The 17,687-nt window shown below is 53.2% G+C and overlaps 1 protein-coding gene across 4 annotated transcripts in view; it reads left to right on the top strand.

The window, feature by feature from the left end:
- ADAMTS10 (ADAM metallopeptidase with thrombospondin type 1 motif 10) overlaps window positions 1-17,687 on the top strand; it is a 66,483-nt gene that overhangs the window by 10,777 nt on the left and 38,019 nt on the right. The window contains exons 1-5 of one of the 4 annotated variants that reach the window (XM_085040578.1): window positions 141-656; window positions 3,697-4,017; window positions 8,689-9,044; window positions 14,749-14,908; window positions 17,362-17,579. In XM_085040578.1, coding sequence (XP_084896704.1) covers window positions 3,930-4,017; window positions 8,689-9,044; window positions 14,749-14,908; window positions 17,362-17,579 — 822 coding nt within the window. In that variant the 5' untranslated portion in view covers window positions 141-656; window positions 3,697-3,929. Of the gene's footprint in view, window positions 1-140; window positions 657-972; window positions 1,413-2,777; window positions 2,912-3,696; window positions 4,018-8,688; window positions 9,045-14,748; window positions 14,909-17,361; window positions 17,580-17,687 lie in introns of those variants that run through there. The other 3 variants (XM_085040579.1, XM_085040580.1, XM_085040577.1) reach the window with 3 other exon arrangements.

Here is a 17,687-nt window from a genome sequence, read left to right as displayed (position 1 = left end):
ATTTTCAGGATCCTCGGGATGCTCAGGATTTTCGGGATCCTCGGGATGGTCAGGATGCTGGGGATTTTCGGGGTGGTCAGGATGGTCGGGATGGTGGGGATTTTCGGGATGGGATGGTCAGGATGGTGGGAATTTTTGGGATGCTCGGGATGGTCAGGATGGTGAGGATGGTCAGGATGCTCGGGATCCTCGGGATGGTCAGAATGCTGGGGATTTTCAGGATGGTCAGAATGCTCGGGATGGTCAGGATGGTGGGGATTTTCGGGATGGGATGGTCAGGATGGTGGGGATTTTCGGGATGCTCGGGATCCTCGGGATGGTCAGGATGGTGGGGATTTGGGGGATTTTGGGGATGCTCGTGCTGCCCCAGCCGCGGAGCAGACGCGCGGTGCGGTGCTGCAGAAGCGGGCAGAAGCTCGGGCTCAGGCAATGCAGCAGCGCCGGGCAAAGGCCGTGTTTTCCCTGCTGCCCGCGGGGAGGAGGAATCGCTGCCGGGCCCTTCCCCCAGCAGGGCTGCAGCTGGAATTCCTGCCTGCCGCTGCTCCCGGCGCTCCCCAAGGTCAAGGCTGCGCGCTCCTGGCGCCGGCGGCTGCCGCCCTGCCCTGCCGCTGCTCCGGGGGATGCTGAGCAGCGACTGCTGCAAACTGACAGCTCAGGTGTCCTTTTGGCCTTTTTCCTATTTTTTTTGTTTGGTTTGGTTTGGCTTTTTGTCTTTTTGGGTGGTTTTTTTTGGTTGGTTGGTTTTTTGTTGTTTTTATTTTGATTGGGGGTTTTTTGGTTGGTTTTGATTTTTTGAGGTTTTTGTTCGGTTTTTTTGTTGTTTTGGGGTTTTTGGTTTGGTTTGGTTTGGCTATTTTTGTTTTGTTTTGGTTTTTATTTGGGGGTTTTTTATTTGTTTTTGTTTTGATTTTGGGGGATTTTTTGGGTGGTGTTGTTTTTTCTTGTTTGTTTCCTTGGTTTGGGGGTTTTTTGGTTGGTTGGTTGGTTTTTCTTTAGAAATAAATACAAACACAGATTTCTGCTTCCAGCTTGCCCCGGTGGGAGGAAATAACTTGCAGTGCATCCCTTGCCAGGCCTGCCACTGACATCCTCCAGCCCTGGGAGCACTGGGAGCACTGGGAGCACTGGGAGCACTGGGAGGGGACAGCAGGAGGAGGGCACAGGGGACACAGGGACACTGCTGAGGATCGTGGAGAGTCAGGGACCTGGAGGAAAAGGGTTCACCAGCTGGAAAACAAGGAAAATCAGGAGTGGGAAGCCCAGGAGAAAATACACTTGAGCTGAGCTCCATGGATCTTGGAGCCTGGATAGGAGAGAAAAGCTGCAATCTCCAGCTTTAGGAGATGCTGAAAAATGCTGCCTTAGGCCAGGGCTTTGCTCCCAGCTTGTCCAGGGAAGAGAAGCAGCCCAAGGTGAGAGTTTTGCTCCCTCAGGCAGTTGATTCTTATGGCCACTCACAGGATGCACAGTTCTGGGGTCACCATCGTGTTATGTCTGAGATTTCCACAGGAAAACCTGAAAGACACCCCAGGTGGGACTGGGGAATCCAGGCTGAGGCCTCATCAGGGATCTTTGGCCATTTTAAACTGTAAATAAGCAGTTAAAAATCTTAATATTCAAAGTATGAAATGCCAAGTCATGATTTAAAGCTGTTTGTTTCATCTCCCACCATGTCTGCTTAGTAGGGAAAAAAAACCATTAATTTAGATTAATGGCTTTAAGCTGAAGGAGGGGAGATTTTGATGAGATTTTAGGAAGAAATCCTTTCCTGTGAGGGTGGGGAGGCCCTGGAATGGAATTCCCAGAGCAGCTGTGGCTGCCCCTGGATCCCTGGAGGTGTCCAAGGCCAGGTTGGACAGAGCTTGGAGCAGCCTGGGATGGTGGAAGGTGTCCTTGACTTTGTGGAATGAGCTAAGCTTTAAGGTCCCTCCCAATCCAAACCATTCTGTGATTTCCATGATAATTTTGGGGCAGGAATGATCTCCTGGATTTCTCCTTGTACCTCCCCTGAGCCACCTCTGGCCTGGGTGGATGCCACTTCAATCCACTGCAGCACAAACACCATCAATGGCACAGTGAAGTTGGAAAACAGGAGCAGAAATTCACTTTCAGGGACTCAGATTCCCATAAAGACACAAAGGAAGCACAGCAGATCCCAGGAGGACCCAAATCCCCTCCCTGAGCTCTGCCCAGCCCCGAGCAGAGCAAGGCAGGGGTTAAGGATGTTATTCCAAGTGTTTCCTTACTGGGATGAGGATCACACACAGGCCTGGCTGCTGACACCTTTGCAAAGAGCACCTTCCTGCCATCCCCAGCTCTGCCCAGGCTCGGGAGCTCATCCTGCCTTTCCAAGGACTTCATCCTGCCTTTCCAGGGAGCTCATCCTGCTTTTCCTGGGAGCTCATCCTGCTTTTTCAGGGACTTCATCCTGCCTTTCCAGGGAGTTCATCCTGCCTTTCCCGGGAAGCTGATCCTGCTTTTCCTGGGAAGCACATCCTGCCTTTCCCAGGGAGCTCATCCTGCCTTTCCAAGGAGCTCATCCTGCCATTCCCGGGAGTTCATCCTGCCTTTCCCAGGCAGCCCATCTTGTTTTTCCTGGGAGCTCATCCTGCCTTTCCTGGGAGTTCATCCTGCTTTCCCAGGGAGCTCATCCTGCTTTTCCTGGGAAGCTCATCCTGCCTTTCCAGGGAGCTCATCCTGCCTTTCCAAGGAGCTCATCCTGCCTTTCCCGGGAAGCTGATCCTGCTTTTCCTGGGAAGCACATCCTGCCTTTCCCAGGGAGCTCATCCTGCCTTTCCAGGGAGCTCATCCTGCCTTTCCCAGGAGTTCATCCTGCCCCCTCCCAGCCCTGCTCCCGCAATTGGGATTTGCACCACTGCTGCAGATCTTTATCTGCCACCTCTGCGGGAAGGTTTGTGTTCGCTCTGCTGGGATATCACTGCTGGGATATTTGGGATTCTCCGGGAGGTGAGGGATGTGCTGCACTCATCCCATTCCTCATGGAGTGGCTGGATAGGAACAAAACCCCACAGGCTTTTGCAAGTCCCCAGCACGAGGTGAATTTGGTGTAATCGCCTCAGGCTGAGTGGAAATTCCCTGCAAGCCAGGAATCTTTCCCCGGAGCAATTAGCAAAGCGTTTTAAAGAAGAAATGTGATTGGAATCTCAGGATCCAGTTTGTGGATGGGGCTGAGCAGTGAGGTCCCTGAATGGGTCCTTTGTTTTCCATCACTTTTTTGGGTTCAGCCAGTACACCCTGGGAGCAAGTGCTGTTCCCTCGGTGCAGTGACAGTCCTTGGAGCGGGTTTGAAATCCAGGGAAACCCTGGGGAGGATTTCTAGGCTGCTGCTCACCACCCCGCTGCTAACGCTGTTATTTCCTGCTCTCCGTTAAGGGATCAGCTAACCCCGGGCACTCTTGGGGTTGCAATTCCTCGAGGGTGTTGCCACAGGACAAAGGATTCCCACTGATCCTGAGCTCCTTCCCGCAGTTACCGGATCCACCCCAGCCGGGGAGCCCCGGGGAGCGCAGGAGCTGTTGGGGTTCATCAGTCCTCAATCACTTCCCATCCTTTCCTCCTCTTTTTCTCTCCCTCCATCCTACTCCCGCCTTCTCCAGGATCCCGCTTTCCTCATTCCCCTGCTCTCCTCGCCTCCTTCTCCTCCATCCCTTCTCTCATGCCCACCTCTCCCCGCAGGGGCGATGCCGGAGCTCGGGATGAGCCCGTGCTGACCGCGCTGCGCTGGCCTGGCCTGGCACTGCCCACCCGCTGCCCACCGGCCTGCGGAGAGCAGGGAGCGGCCGAGGATGCCTGCGGAGCGACCCGGGACTCCTCTCTGGACATAAGGGGTGGCCGAGGGAGAGACATGTGGGGACAGCGCCCTCCCAGCTGGCACAGATCTCCCTGCTCCGGCACCGGCGGCGCTGACCATGGCCACAGCTTGGAGGCTCCTCACCTGGACTGTCACCCTCGGCCTGGCCGCGGCCACCTTCCCGGGCTACTCCTTCCAGTCACAAGGTAGGGGTGGGGTGGGATGGGATGGGATGGGATGGGATGGGATGCGATGGGATGGGGTGGGGTGGGATGGGATGGGATGGGATGGGATGGGATGGGATGGGATGGGATGGGATGGGGAGCTGGGTCCAGCCGTGGGGAGGGCAGATGGATTCACCCATGGGAAAGGGAGCTGGATGGATCCATCCATGGGGAGAGGAACTGGATGCACCCTTGCTGGATCCACCCGTGGGGAGGGGAGCTGGATTCACCTGCTGCTGCTGGCAGAAACCCATAATGCTGGCCTGGGGAGGTACAGGGGGAGCAGGCAGACACACCTCCAGCTCTGCTCCTGCTCAGCTCCTCCTGCTCCCCTGGATGGGGTTTTCCATCACCTCCAGGGAAAGGAGGCATTTTCCCCTCTCCAGTCCCTGTCCCTGCCCAGTCCCTGCTGCCCCAGGGGCTCCTCTTGCTGGCAGATCCCAATTTTTGGCACAGGCTGCTGCTGTCCCCCAGCACTTCCCCAGGCTGCTGAGCTCCTAATCCCCTCAGCACCCTTTGGAGAGGGTGAGGTGCTGTTATCTCCTGGAGCAGCTGGAGAGTGCAGGGAAGTGTTGTCACCCAGAGACAGATCCCTAATCCCTCCTGTCAGCTCTGGAGCAGAATTCTCACCCCACTCCAGATCAGGGTGTTTGGTTTGTGCAGGAGAAAGATTAGAGTGTCACTCCTGAGCTCTAATTATCCTTGTGGGGAGCAGCAGCCTGGCACTGAAGGGCTCTGCAGGGCAGCAGAGAGGTTCAGCTGTAACCTGGACACTCGGGGTGCAGCTTGGAACAGCTCAGGGAACAGCTGGAATCATTGGAACAACTTTTCCAGAGCAGCTGTGGCTAATCCCTGGATCCCTGGGAGTGTCCAAGGCCAGGCTGGATGGGGCTTGGAGCAGCCTGGGATAGTGGGAGGGAACAACATGAGCTTTAGGGTCCTTTCTAACCCAAACTATTCTGGGATTCTGACCAAGGATTCAGCACATGCTCCCAGTGCTGGATGGGTTTTAATCCAAAGGGAATTCCTGCCAGGACCTTGGTTTGACTCTGGGGACAGAGCAGATATTTCCATTTTACAGACCATTACCTGTTCCCAGCTCACAGGTAATCAATGGCAGGATGCAGCAGGGCTGCCCCAGGGCTAGGGCACCCTGAGCCAGGCCATTCCAGAGCCTCTTCCACAGCCATCCCTTGGGAATCGTGGCTGGGCTGCAGCTGGGGCTCCCCTTGGGTGACACCACCAACATCTGCTTCCTGTCCATGCTTGAAGCACCTCAGGAGGGGAACAGAATCCTCCCTCCTCCATTTCCCCTTCTCTCTCTCTCTCTCCTTTTCGCTCTGCCCCTCTGGGCTCTTTCCCTTCCTGTGCCATCCCTGCTCCATTTCCCCCAGAAATGGGACCATCGAGGTGCCTCTCCTCATTCCCCATCCCTCCTCCATCCCAGCTTTCCCCCTTTGCTCTGTCCTTGTGCTCCCCCAGGGTCCTGCCCAGCCACCAGCAGGTTTTCCTGGAGAAAAGGCTTTTTATAGCCTCCCTTCCCCAGCAGCCTGCCAGGGCTCTGGGAACACCAGAGCTTATCTGCAGGAGCTATTCATGGACTGGGAGGTGCCTGAGGGGCAGAGGGCACAGGATGGAGGGTTGGGATTTGGGGAGCAGGAGCAAGGCAGGGAAATGAGGGAATTGGGGGGTGTGTGTGATGTTGGGAAGGTTACACAGAGTTGGGGAATGAGATTGCTGAATCTCTTCGAGCCTGAACTGATATTTTCCACTTTGAGGGCAGAGGAAGGAGGCAGCAGTGGCACTGAGTGAGGACAGTGACCTCTGTTCTGTGCTGAAAGTCTCCCTTTGCTGTCCACAGGACACAGGGCTGGCAGCAGAACTGTCACACGTGTGACACTGGATTTGGGAATGTTAGATTGAGATGAGATGTTGGGAAGGAATTGTTCCCTGTAAGGGTGGGGAGGAGCTGGGATGGAATTCCCAGAGCAGCTGTGGCTGCCCCTGGATCCCTGGCAGTGTCCAAGACCAGGCTGGACAGGGCTTGGAGCAGCCTGGGACAGTAGAAGGTGTCCCTGAACATGAAAGGGGTGGCATGGAATTAGCTTTGATCCCTTCCAACCCAAACCATTCCAGGATTCTATTCTATGATTATTTTTTCCGTTTGTGGCATTCCCACTCCAAAGCATCACTTCCCAGCCCATTCATGCAGTGCAGGGCACTGTTCTTGGACTCTCTTTGTCCCTCACTTTCCAGAGTGACATCCCTGAGGAGCTGCAGTGTCCAACCCTACACCACCCCCAGCTTCTCAGGCTCTGGACACTTTTTTCCCCCTGGAAGAGCTGTCAGGTCAGCATCAGAGCCTCCAGCCTGCAATCCCAGGCCTTCTGTAGCCACAGCAAGCACAAACCACCTTCTGATTCACTCTTTTCCAAGCCCACATGGACTGCAAGGAGGGAAAAGGAAAACAAAACACTTCCGACAGCAAATTTTTCCAAGCCTGAAGTCATTCCTTAAGTGCAAAAAGTCACCCTTGTTTGCCTGGCCCATCACAGGGAGGTGCTGGGATGCAGGCAAAGCTGGAACATGGGAAGTTAAAAACCCTCATCATTAATTCTGGTAAGGCAGAGGTGCCAGAAGTGCTTATGGCTGGGAAAGGTGGGAGCTCATCCCTAATCCCAGAGGGTGGAAGGACTGTCCCAGTCCTGGTTGCCAAGGAAACCACTCTGGAAAACACACTTGGAGCAACAGGAGACTTTGCAGAGCTGCCCTGTGGTAAGAGTGCAGTTTGGATCCAAGTTTCTGATGGCTGGGAAGGCTTTGAGGGGGATGTGAAGCCAGGCAAATCTCAGCCACCCTGCAGCAGCCTGGCCCCTCCTGTTTGCTCAGGAAACAATGACAGATAGGATGCAGAAAGCACTGGGAGGCTTTTCCAGAGGGAAAATCCTCTCCCAGGAGGGCTCAGGAGGCTCAAACCCTGCAGGGGTTCAGGAGAACACTCAGTGAGGAGGAGCTGTCCTGTCCTGCATGTGGATATTTCCCATTTTCTGCTGCAGCCCGTGGGGCTGAGGCTGTCAGACACAGCCAGGCCTCTGCTCAGATCCAATCTGGGACATTTTCCTTTAAAAAGCAGGAATTTCTGCCACAGGGGTCCAATTTGTGTGACAGCCAGGAGTGCTGTGAGTGCGGGCAGAGGGGCTGGGGACAGTGACCTTGTCACAGCACAAGGGTGACACCTCACAGCCTCACAGCGCCAGGGCCCCCAGAGGAGCTGCTAAAAACCAGCCCAGGCAGCTGGGAAGGCAGGATGGGGTCACAGACAGAGCCCTGGCTGGGGAATTGGGCTGTCTGACTTCTTGTCTTCCTCGTTTTCAGCACAGCTGGGGGAATTCTGGTCACCCTCTCTCTTATTTTGACATCAGGATTGGCATTTCAAGGACTCTGTGTCCCTGCAGCCCCTGCAGCTCTGGCTGGGGAGGTTGGGGTGGTGCTGCTTTTGTGTCCTCAAAGTCAGCAGGTCCCTGGAGATGTCCTGAGGAACCCACAGGGACACTTTTCTCCTGAGGCTCCTTCTGCCTCCTTTTGAAGAGACCTCATGGCTGGGTCTGCTCCTGGAAGGATCCAGGTTCAAATAACCCTTCAAAGCCCAGAGCTGGACTCTGCAAAACCTGCACTCCCTCTGCCCACTGGGGATGGAGGGATTTGGGATATTCCAGGCCCAGAGCTGCTATCAGGGTGTCCTGAATGGCTCCCTTTGGGCCAGGCTGTTTCTCTCCATCCCCTGCAGAGGAAAAAGTTGTATTCCAAAAACTGCTATCCCAAGGTTCTGCAAGCTGCAGGGTTTGGGGAATATCCCAAGGAACCCAAGGTTTGGAGAATATCCCAAGGTTCTGCAGCATCTGGGGAATATCCCAAGGATCCTGCAGAGCCTTGGGATCCAAATTTTTGGAACACTGTGGCAGGACCCTGACCTGCACCAGCTGCAGCCACACTCGGGCTGACCTTGCTGGGTGTTCAGCTCTCTTTCCAGGCTGTTGTCACCAAAACTGCAGGAAAACAAAAACCCTCTAACAAGGTTTTCAATGTTAGAGAGTCAAGGCATTACTTTATTATCTGGCCAGGATGTGCCACAGAAATCATCTCATCCACACATAGCCTGGCTGTGCAGAGAAAATAATTCCATGATACATGATTTTACTCAAGTCTTCAGATATTTTATACAGTAAAAATACATAGGAAAGTATTGGGTCAGTGTTCATTGTCCAGAGTTGAGCAAACCCCCAGGATTCAGTTTCCAATTGGATCTGAATCTCCTCACCTCTGATGTTAATTAGATTTTTCATTCTCCAATTTTCCTATCAGTTCTTTCCAGACCAGATATCTTCACCCCTGCTGGAGGTGCTCTGGGGGTTTAGATAGCCACTGCTGTCTGCTGATGTTCTGCTGATTGCCTTTATCTTTGGGTTCCTCCCAGTCTGCTGATATGCTGAGTCCACCAGACCTCACCTGGTAGAACAATGCCCTGGAAAGAAACCCAAAATTCCTTTTCCCAGCATAAAGACAAACACAACCCTTTGACTAAAGTTACACAAAATCTTTAAACTGCCATATTTTCCAACACTGTCATTCCCACATGTGCCTTTCCCTCCGCAGAGGAATTCCTCTCCAGCCTGGATCACTATGAGATCGCCTTCCCCATCCAAGTGGACCAGAACGGCGACTTCCTGACCTTCGACATGCGCCGGCAGCTGAAGCCTCGCCCGCGGCGCTCGCTGCCCTACGAGCCCTCGGAGCAGCAGGTCTTCTACAAAGTCTCTGCCCACCACACGCAGTTCCTGCTCAACCTGACGCTGCACTCCAACCTGCTGGCCGAGCACTTCACGGTGGAGTACTGGAAGAGGGACGGAATGGACTGGCAGCACGACTTCCACGAGGATTGTCACTACGCGGGGCACCTGCAGGATCAGTACCTGAGCTCCAAGGTGGCCATCAGCAACTGCAATGGGCTGGTGAGTGTGGGCTGGGCTGGCCAGGGGTGGGGCTGGCAGCTGGAGATGCTTCTCGGAGCCTCCAGCGGGTGGGATGAGTTTGGGATTGGGGTAAGATGAAGTGAACACCTTCCTGTTCAACTAGAAATCTCATTTTTGTGGATAGAAAACCAAGAATTTCAGCTTTCAAAAAGTACCACATTCACACACACAATCCAAAGGAATTTTGGAGGCCTTCTTTGCAAACTAGAAAGCATTGCCTGCAATGTCCTTAGGCCTCACCCCAGTGTCTTTCCAGTTCCCTTGAGTAAGAGATATGTTTACTTTCACGTTTCTACAATTAATTTTGAGGCAAGGCCAGTGCTCCTTGGCTATACCTTGAAACCTTTTAGGAGGGAGCCCTTGCTGAGTAATTCCAACACTGAACCCATTAGTTCCAGTCAGTGGTCAAAGAATCTGCCAAATGAGCTCTTGCAGACTCATTTATTATTTCCCAGTGTGTGCAGTTTTGTGTGCAGATAAGATTCTTATCCCATGGGGTGGGATAAGTTTGGGATTGGTGGTGAGTGGGAATATTTGGTCACAATCATCAGAGGGTGCAGACAGACACATCCCTCATCCCATCCATGGGGGTTCTGATCCCTGTTTCACCTCTAGTCCAGTTCCTGGGCATTTTCCTGTTGATTTTCATTGGAATGGGATAATCCAGACCTGGCTCTCACTGAGCTCTTCCAACAGCAACAGCAAAAAATGTTTTGTGTGCACCTGTGAGGAAGAAGTGCAGGAGGGCAGAGATTCCCCAGCACTGCTGGAATGTCAGAAGTGCATCCTGATCCTTCCAACTGCAGATGCATCCCTTCTGTCCACGTTTCAGGAGCTAAAAAAATGTCACTTCTGAGGGAAAAAAGATGAAATAATCAGTGTTTCAATATGAAAAAGGGAACATCCAGAGGGGGCAAGGTGGTGGTATTTCCTCAAAACCAGCAGGGCTGAGGAAAGGAGGGTGGGAATGGTTGATTTTCCAAGCCCTGACAGCTCAAACTGAACATCCTGGTCCTAAATATCAGCAAGGAATCTTAGTGGTGGACATGAGTATAAGAACAGCTGAGCTCTGCTTGGAGAGAGGGAGATCTTGGGAGATCTTTAAGAACAAACCAGACCAAAGCCTCTCAAAACCCCTCCAGGTATGATTCATTAGCTCTCCCAGCCCTGGGAATAGACTGAGGACTCCCATCCCTATTTTTTTTGTGATTTTCTGATCTTTCTGGCTCGCTCAGCACATTTCCTGAGCTGCCAGATGGAGGGATGGAGCAAACAGACCCCAGGAGTGAATCCCAGGGCTGCTGGCTCCCTTGGAAAGATGGACAAAGGCTCTCCAGGCCAGGTTCATATTTCTGCTCCATATTTCTGCAGCATTCTGGCAGCGTGGAAAAGCTTCCAAACGGGAATGAATTCCCGTTTGATTTACTGCTGGGTGAGCCTGCCAGAACAGTGCTGTGGGTTATTAACAGGAACGAGAATCTGACTCATTAGATCACAGAGTCTGAAGCTTCCAGCTCACAGCCAGCACTGCACAAACTCCTTTGTTCAGGCATGGGAACTGTGCTGCAGCCCCAGAGAATTCCGTGGTGCTCACAAAGGGTGAGCTGGGTGCTGCTGGCTCCAGAGGAATCTGGGATGCTGATCCACAGGGCAGGCAGTGCTTGGAACTGGGAGAATTCCATCCCCAGGCTGTGTTTGGCTCTGGAGAAGCACCAAGAGCTGTCTGGAGGAAACTGCAGCCAGGCCCAGAGAGGGACAGAGGGTCATCCAGCAGCCTCTCCTCTGCCTGAACTCTGTCCTTGTGCCCTGCAGGGTGATGGACACAGCAGGGATGGGGGAGGAGATCTTTGGGGTCAGGAATTTGGGTAGGAGGAGTCTGGGATGCTTTTAGCTGGTAGAGAGGAGGCTGGACTTGCCATGGGAGGTGTTTTGCAGAGCTCTGGGTGATCAGGAGCAGCTGATCCCCTCGAGCCATCCCTGCACTTTGGAGGGGACAGATGGGGACAGAAGAGTGTCCCCAAATGAAGGTTCCTCTGAGGGGACACTGCCCTGACCCAGCTTTGCCCAGGTGATGCTGTTGCCTTTCAGCTGGCCTTAGAATTATGAGGTTAAAGGGATAAAAGGGTTTTACTTCGGTATTTTAATAGGATTTTAGGTGCACAGCTCTTCAAAGGTGGAACATGCTGGGATGCACATTCTGTATAATGTGTATACAATTGTTATGGACTTTGCAAATTAGCATATTTGTTTAGAATTTCCCACTAAGAAACTTAATAAATGAAGTAATGTCCCCTTATTTTAAAGAATTTTTCTCCAGATGAGGCTAGAGCCCAGTTTACAAAACATGTTTCAGAGAGAAGCTTTCAACCAAGTTTGAAACCTCAAGTTTTTGATAGCATAGAGATCTCTGGCTTCCTCCTGTGGATGTTTGGTCTTTTTGCCCTGCAGAACTCTAAAACTAAGCTAGAATATCAGACTACAGAAATTACAAGCATGTAGGTTAAGTATAGAGGATACAGAGGATATATAAAAGGCATAAAAAATGTAATAAAGGGTATATACAAAGAAAAGGCAAAATCCTCAGGCATCAAACTCCCACATCCCTCAGGAATTCCTGGGCCTGCAAGGTTTGGGTTTGAACCACTTTGGTTTTGAACACCCAAACTGTCCCCTTGCAGCACATCAGCTATGGATGCCAATCCACACACACTCACAGGGACTCCTCTTCCCAATATCAGGACACATTCCCAGGGGTTCCTCTTCCCAGCCACAGGCTCTGTCCCCCTGGCCCAAGGGCAGGCAGGGAACAGAGCTCACCCCATGCATTCCCCACACCCTGCTGGGCTTCAGGTTCACCTGGGAAAGTCACCCTGTTCCCAAAATCACAGAATATCCTGAGCTGGAAAGGACCTGCAAGGATATCAAAACCCACCCTGATCCTGCACAGGACAGCCCCAATCCCAGCAAGTGGCCTTTGTCTGCAGCAAAGGGTGACTTGGGTCCATTTTCCAGAATATTCTGAGTTCTGAGCTGTCAGAAGGGCCCTGGAAGCCTCCAGGGAGCAGCCTGGGCAGCTTTGCCTCAGCCTGGCCAGGAGCTGCAATCCCTGTGTTTCATCCCAAGAGATCCATGTGCTACCATCAAAAAATCACAGCCAGGAGAACCCAGTGAGGACAGAAATGCCATTCTTGTCCCTCTTTGTGTCAAAGGAGCAGCTGAAAGGCCAGGTCTTCATCAGAGAATCCCAGAATGGTTTTAAGGACCTTAAAGCTCATCCAGAGCCACCTCTGCCATTGCAGGGACACCTTCCACTGTCCCAGGCTGCTCCAAGCCCTGTCCAGCCTGGCCTTGGACACTGCCAGGGATCCAGGGCAGCTTTCCCCTGGGAAGCCCCTGAGCCCAGCATGAGCAGAGCTGGAGGGATGTCCAGGTGACCCTGCTGTCCCCTCTGGAGCCAGGAGAGCCAAGCCCAGGCTGTGGATGTGCCTTTTCCCAGTGCATTATGAGCTGACAGTGCAGCTCTGCAGCTGACCTGGCTGAATCACCCACAGGATGTCCAGTCCAGCTCCCCCACAAACCACAGGCATCTCTCCCAGGACCTCTCACCACCCCTTCACCAGCCCTGCGTCACGTCCCTCCTAGCTCAGGCCTCGGGGTCAGCCATGGGACAATTACCAGCCCCTGTGACATCCTCCTCGCTGCTGGAGGGTTCCTCTGCAGAGCTTGGAGTGAGAATTCCCCTTTTCCAGCTGGATTTGGGGCAGGATTTTCTCTGCCTGGGCTGGGTGAGCTCCTTCCCCATCCCCTAACCGGCAGCACTGCCAGCCGCCTCTCCCAGCCAGGGTCACCTCACAGTACCTCGCTTGTGTGGGGAAAGGTGGAGCTGAGCCAAGAGCAGCAGAGCAGGAGGAAATCCCCCGGCAGTGGGGCTGGGATTGGCTGCACACACTGCCCCGATTGAGCCCCGGGCTGGGAGGGGACAGGGACAGGGACAGAGTGACCCCGGAGAGGCTCTTCTCTGCCAGTGACACCCGGCAGGGAGGCTGCTCTGGGTGGTACTTCTGCTGCCTTTCAGCTGGTGGAAATACGATGCAGAGACAGTTAAAAAGGGGTGAAAGGGTTTTATTTTGGTATTTTAATAGGAGGTGCACAGCTCTTCAAAGGTGGAACACACTGAGATGCACACCCTGGATAATGTGTATGCAATTGTATGGACCTTGCAAATTAGCATATCTACCTAAAATCCGCCACTCAGAAACTTAATAAATGAAACAATTGTCCCCCTATTCTAATTATCCCCCCCTCTAAATGAGGCTAGAGCCCAATTTACAAAATATGTTCCAGACAGAAGGCCTCAACCTTGGTTTCAACCTTGAGTTTTGAGATTGTACTGAGCTCTCTGGCTTCCTACTGTGAATGTTTGGTCTTTCTGCCTTGCAGGACCCCAAAACCAAGCTAGAATATCAAACTACAAAAATCACAAGCATGTAGGCTAAGGGTACAAAGAGTGTATAAAGGGAACAGAGAATAGGAAAAGGGTATAAAAGTGTATATAAAGATATATAAAAGAAAAGGCAAAAATCATCAGGGATCACTTGCATGCAAGGGCCTCGGGATGTTCTACAGCGACGGAATCCCCTGCTCCCCAGCCTGGCAGAGCAGAGCTCTTATCCTGGCAGCTCAGGAAAATGCTGTCACATCCCAGGGACAGCACTGGTGGCAGGGCAGGGCTGTCTCTGCACCCAGAGCAGTGCTGTCACACAGGGAGGGGTGACAGCCAGGACTGGTGACTCTTGGACTTTTAGGATCATGTTTGAGCCATGCCAGGTGATGTTCACACCACATTTCTTGGGGGGATTCGGTGCCAGGAGTTGTTACAGGGATGGAAACTCAATTTGTGGTGGGGTCTGAGAAATTTTTGGGTTGCTCAGACCTTTCAGGTAGGGGGAAAGCTGCTGTGAGGGTGGAGAGGAGGGACCTTGTGGGTTTGGGGATCATCCCACCAGGCTCTGCTCCTCCTGGCTGTCACTGCCTCACAGCTGGGTCTGCTCTGAGAGTACAGAGCTCACAGCTGAGATTCATTCAAAGGAAAAAAACTGAAACAAAGGGAGCAAAACCCCAGATGTTCAGCCTGAAGTGGCCGATCTGAGGGGCACAAGGGGCTGGGATGCCCCATTCAGGCTCCTGGGGCTCTGCTGGTTGTGTCTCTGCTTCCTCAGCCTCCAGGTTTTAAACATTTGGGCTGTTCTCAAAGCTGCTGAGTATTTACCCCTCTCTGCAGCTCCAGGCTGCTTGGGAAGGTTTTTTTGGGGAGGTTTAGGAGCACAGGAGGCCAAGCTCCGAGCTGAGTGGTGCTGCTGTGTTTGATATCCCACAGGGATCCTGCTGAGCCCGAGTGGGTGGAATAGGAAACAACTCATTCATAACTCAGCACGGCAAGGCTCTGATTTCCAGAGGCCTTTAGTGAGCACAGATGTCCCAAGGCATCCCCCACCATCTGGCTGGGTTTCCCCTGCTCTGCAGCTTCCTTCAGTTCAGAGCTCACGCAGGATTCCTCCACATCCCCCAGAGCTTTTGTCAGCCCCCAGAAATTTGGGGTTTAACCAGCAAAACCCTCGGGGTGAGAAGGAACCTTTTCCCCTCCCCAGCTCTCTGTTATCCTCCCCTCTGTTCCCTCCTGCAGCACGGGGTGATCGTGGCGGATGAGGAGGAATATTTCATCGAGCCCCTGAGCCCTGGGGCCAATGTGAGCATGGGGGGAGAGGGCAAGGGCAGCCCCCACGTCGTGTACAAGCGCTCCTCCCTGCAGTACCCTCACATGGATGCAGCCTGCGGAGTGCTGGGTAGGTGATCCTGCTATTCCCTCCTCAATGCCACCCTAAACAGGCTGGGAAGATCCTGGGGGATTATTTTTTTGTTCTCCATGTGGCAAAGAATCTAATTTATCTCCTGAATTCAGGCTTTTGCTGTTTGCTTTTACCCATTTCTGGGCTTTGGGAAGTTCCCATCCTCTCCTCCTCACTTTTTACAATTTGTAAATAGAACGTGGAATAGAAGAGATGAAAAAAAACCTTCTTATTTTTCTTCAGAAGAATCCTCCCAGATCTGGCCAATTGACAGGGTGTTGGGAAATCACAGCTCACGTGTGCCCAGCACAGTCTTGGCTTTGGGGTTTGGTCACTGCAGGTCATGGCTGTGTTAGGATAACTCAGCTGGAGTTTGGGTGGAAAAGTGCCTTGGAGGGAGGGATGTGGGGTTTGCTCTGTCCCAGGGGGCTCTGGGGGTGTTTAGGGAGAGGGGTGAGTGCACATCAACCCCATTTCTGCACCTACAGGGTTTTGCCCTCCAAAAGGACCCACAAGGTCTGTCCTGGTGCCCTCGTGGTCCTTGTCCTTCCCACCCAACTGTCCCAGAGTCTGCCCCAAATCCCTGGCCCTGTGAGCAGAGTTTCTCCATCTCCCCAGAATGTGTGAGGTCACTCCCTGGGGTTGGGGAGGCTCTGTGAGGCCAAGGGGAGGTGTCACCCCTGCAGCAGTTTATGGCTCATGGTTTTTATGGCTCACTTGGTGGCTGCAGGGCAGAGCTGGCCCTAGCTGCCCCTGCAGGTTTGTGTCACTCCAGGATGTCCATCCACAGCCCCAGAGGTGACACTTGAGCAGAGGAGGGGTCACAGCTGGAAGGGAGGGACCTTCTGGGGACATCAGGGCATTGTCACCCTCTCTGAGTGTCCCCAGAGCCACCAGCCCCTCTGGAGCCACCCCGTGCTTCCCTGGCCTGCTCCATCCCAGCCCAAAGCCACACTGGGTGAAGCTCCAGCAGGCTCCCCTCGTGCTGACTCTGTGCCACATTCCCCAGCTTCCAGGAATAATTGAACCTTCTCCTAATTGCTCCTTGGAAAGCAGAGCTGTGCAGTGGGAGCCAAAGGGAGTTTGGAACAACCGCGGTGCAATGGCCCCAGCAAAGCCACCCTGTCCCCTCACCCCTCGGCCTGAGCCTGTCCTGCCCAGCATTCCTGATCCCTGAACACCCCCAGGAGCTACCCTGGAGCAGCTCCAGGAGGTTGTGGGGCTGCCTGAGCTCTGCCCATTTTCCCAGCCTGGCTGGATGTTTGATGATCCAGCAGGGAAGAGGATCCAGCTGGTTCTGCTGGCAGGGCAGGAGCAGGGCTGGGGTCTCCCAGACAGCTCCCTTGCCCTGTGGGCTCTCCAGCCTGGGGGTTTGGAGCTGATGGCCCTGCTGGGGACATCCCTGGGCTCAGGGCAACAAAGTCCTACAAAGTCCTACAAAGCTGCTGCTGCTGTGGAAACTGTAGTCCTTCCTGTGGTGGAAAAGCCAAGTCCCAAATCCAGGTCCTGGCAGGAAAAGAAGAGAGGAAAGGGTCTGCAAGGGTTTTATTTTCAGATTATGGCAGTGTAGCCTCTTAAACCCACCCTGGGGCAGAGGTGAGGGCAGGGCTGTGCAGGTTTGGGGCTGTGGTGGGATGAGCAGAGATCTGCTGGGCAGGAGGGGACAGGAGGGGACAGGAGGACAGGTGAGATGCCAGCAGGGACAGCCCTGGGCTGCACTGGGGGCATTTTCTGGGTCCACACTGGTGCACAAAGAGCCCTTCCATGGCCTTTCCTTCCCTCACCCTGTGAGCTGGGAGTTCCTTCCTGGGGGCATCAGAACCATCCTGTTCCCTCCTCCTGTCACTGAAACTGCGGGAAAAACAAAAACCCTCCAACATTGATTTTAATGTTAGAGAGTCAAGGCATTACTTCATTTCTGACCAGGATGTTGTTCTGGCCAGGCTGTGCCACAGAAATCATCTCATCCACACACAGCCTGGGTGTGCAGACAGAATCATTCCATGTTTTTACAGGATTTTCCCTCAAACTTTATACAGTTAGAACTCGTAGAGATGTGTTGTTTCAAAGTTCATTGGTCCAGAGTTGAGCAGCCCCCAGTATTCAGTTTCCTATTGGATCTGAATTTCTTCGCCTCTGATGTTAATTAGGTCTTCATTCTTTGATTTTCCTTGTCAGTCTTTTCTGGACTAGATGTCTCCAACCATGCCAGAGCTCTGGGGCAGATGTTTGTTGATGGCCACAGATGTTCTATTGATGATCTTCTATCTTTCTGGCTATCTTTTGGGCTACTCCCCCTCCATTCCTATGTTAGGCTCATCTCCCCAGAGCGATGCTACATCTCCTAAAAAACTTTAAAAAAAAATTCCTTTCCCCACGGCAAAGCCAAACCAAGCCTAACCGGAGAAATAAAATAAAATGTTAAAAGTGCTGTTGTTTCCAACACTCAGACGAGAAGCCCTGGAAGGGGAGGCACTGGTGGCTGAGGACACTGAAACCTTCCCCCCTGAAACCCTCGGGCAACCACAGCCAGCGGGGACAGCTGCCCCTGAAGAGGTCGGTGAGCACCGAGCGCTACGTGGAGACGCTGGTGGTGGCTGACAAGATGATGGTTGGCTACCATGGCCGCAGGGACATCGAGCAGTACATCCTGGCCATCATGAATATTGTAAGTGTTACACCCACCCCTGGAGGTTAAACACGCCTTCTCCTCCATGGGATGGGGAAGACACTTCATGGCAAAAAAACAGGGTTCTTAAACTGTTAGCTTGTTATG

The sequence above is a fragment of the Lichenostomus cassidix genome, chromosome 28, assembly GCF_008360975.1.
Source record: "Lichenostomus cassidix isolate B80296 chromosome 28, HeHo_3.0, whole genome shotgun sequence".
NCBI lineage: Eukaryota > Metazoa > Chordata > Aves > Passeriformes > Meliphagidae > Lichenostomus > Lichenostomus cassidix.
The sequence above is the reverse complement of the archived record's forward strand: the minus strand, read 5'-3'. Positions and strand labels throughout refer to the sequence as shown.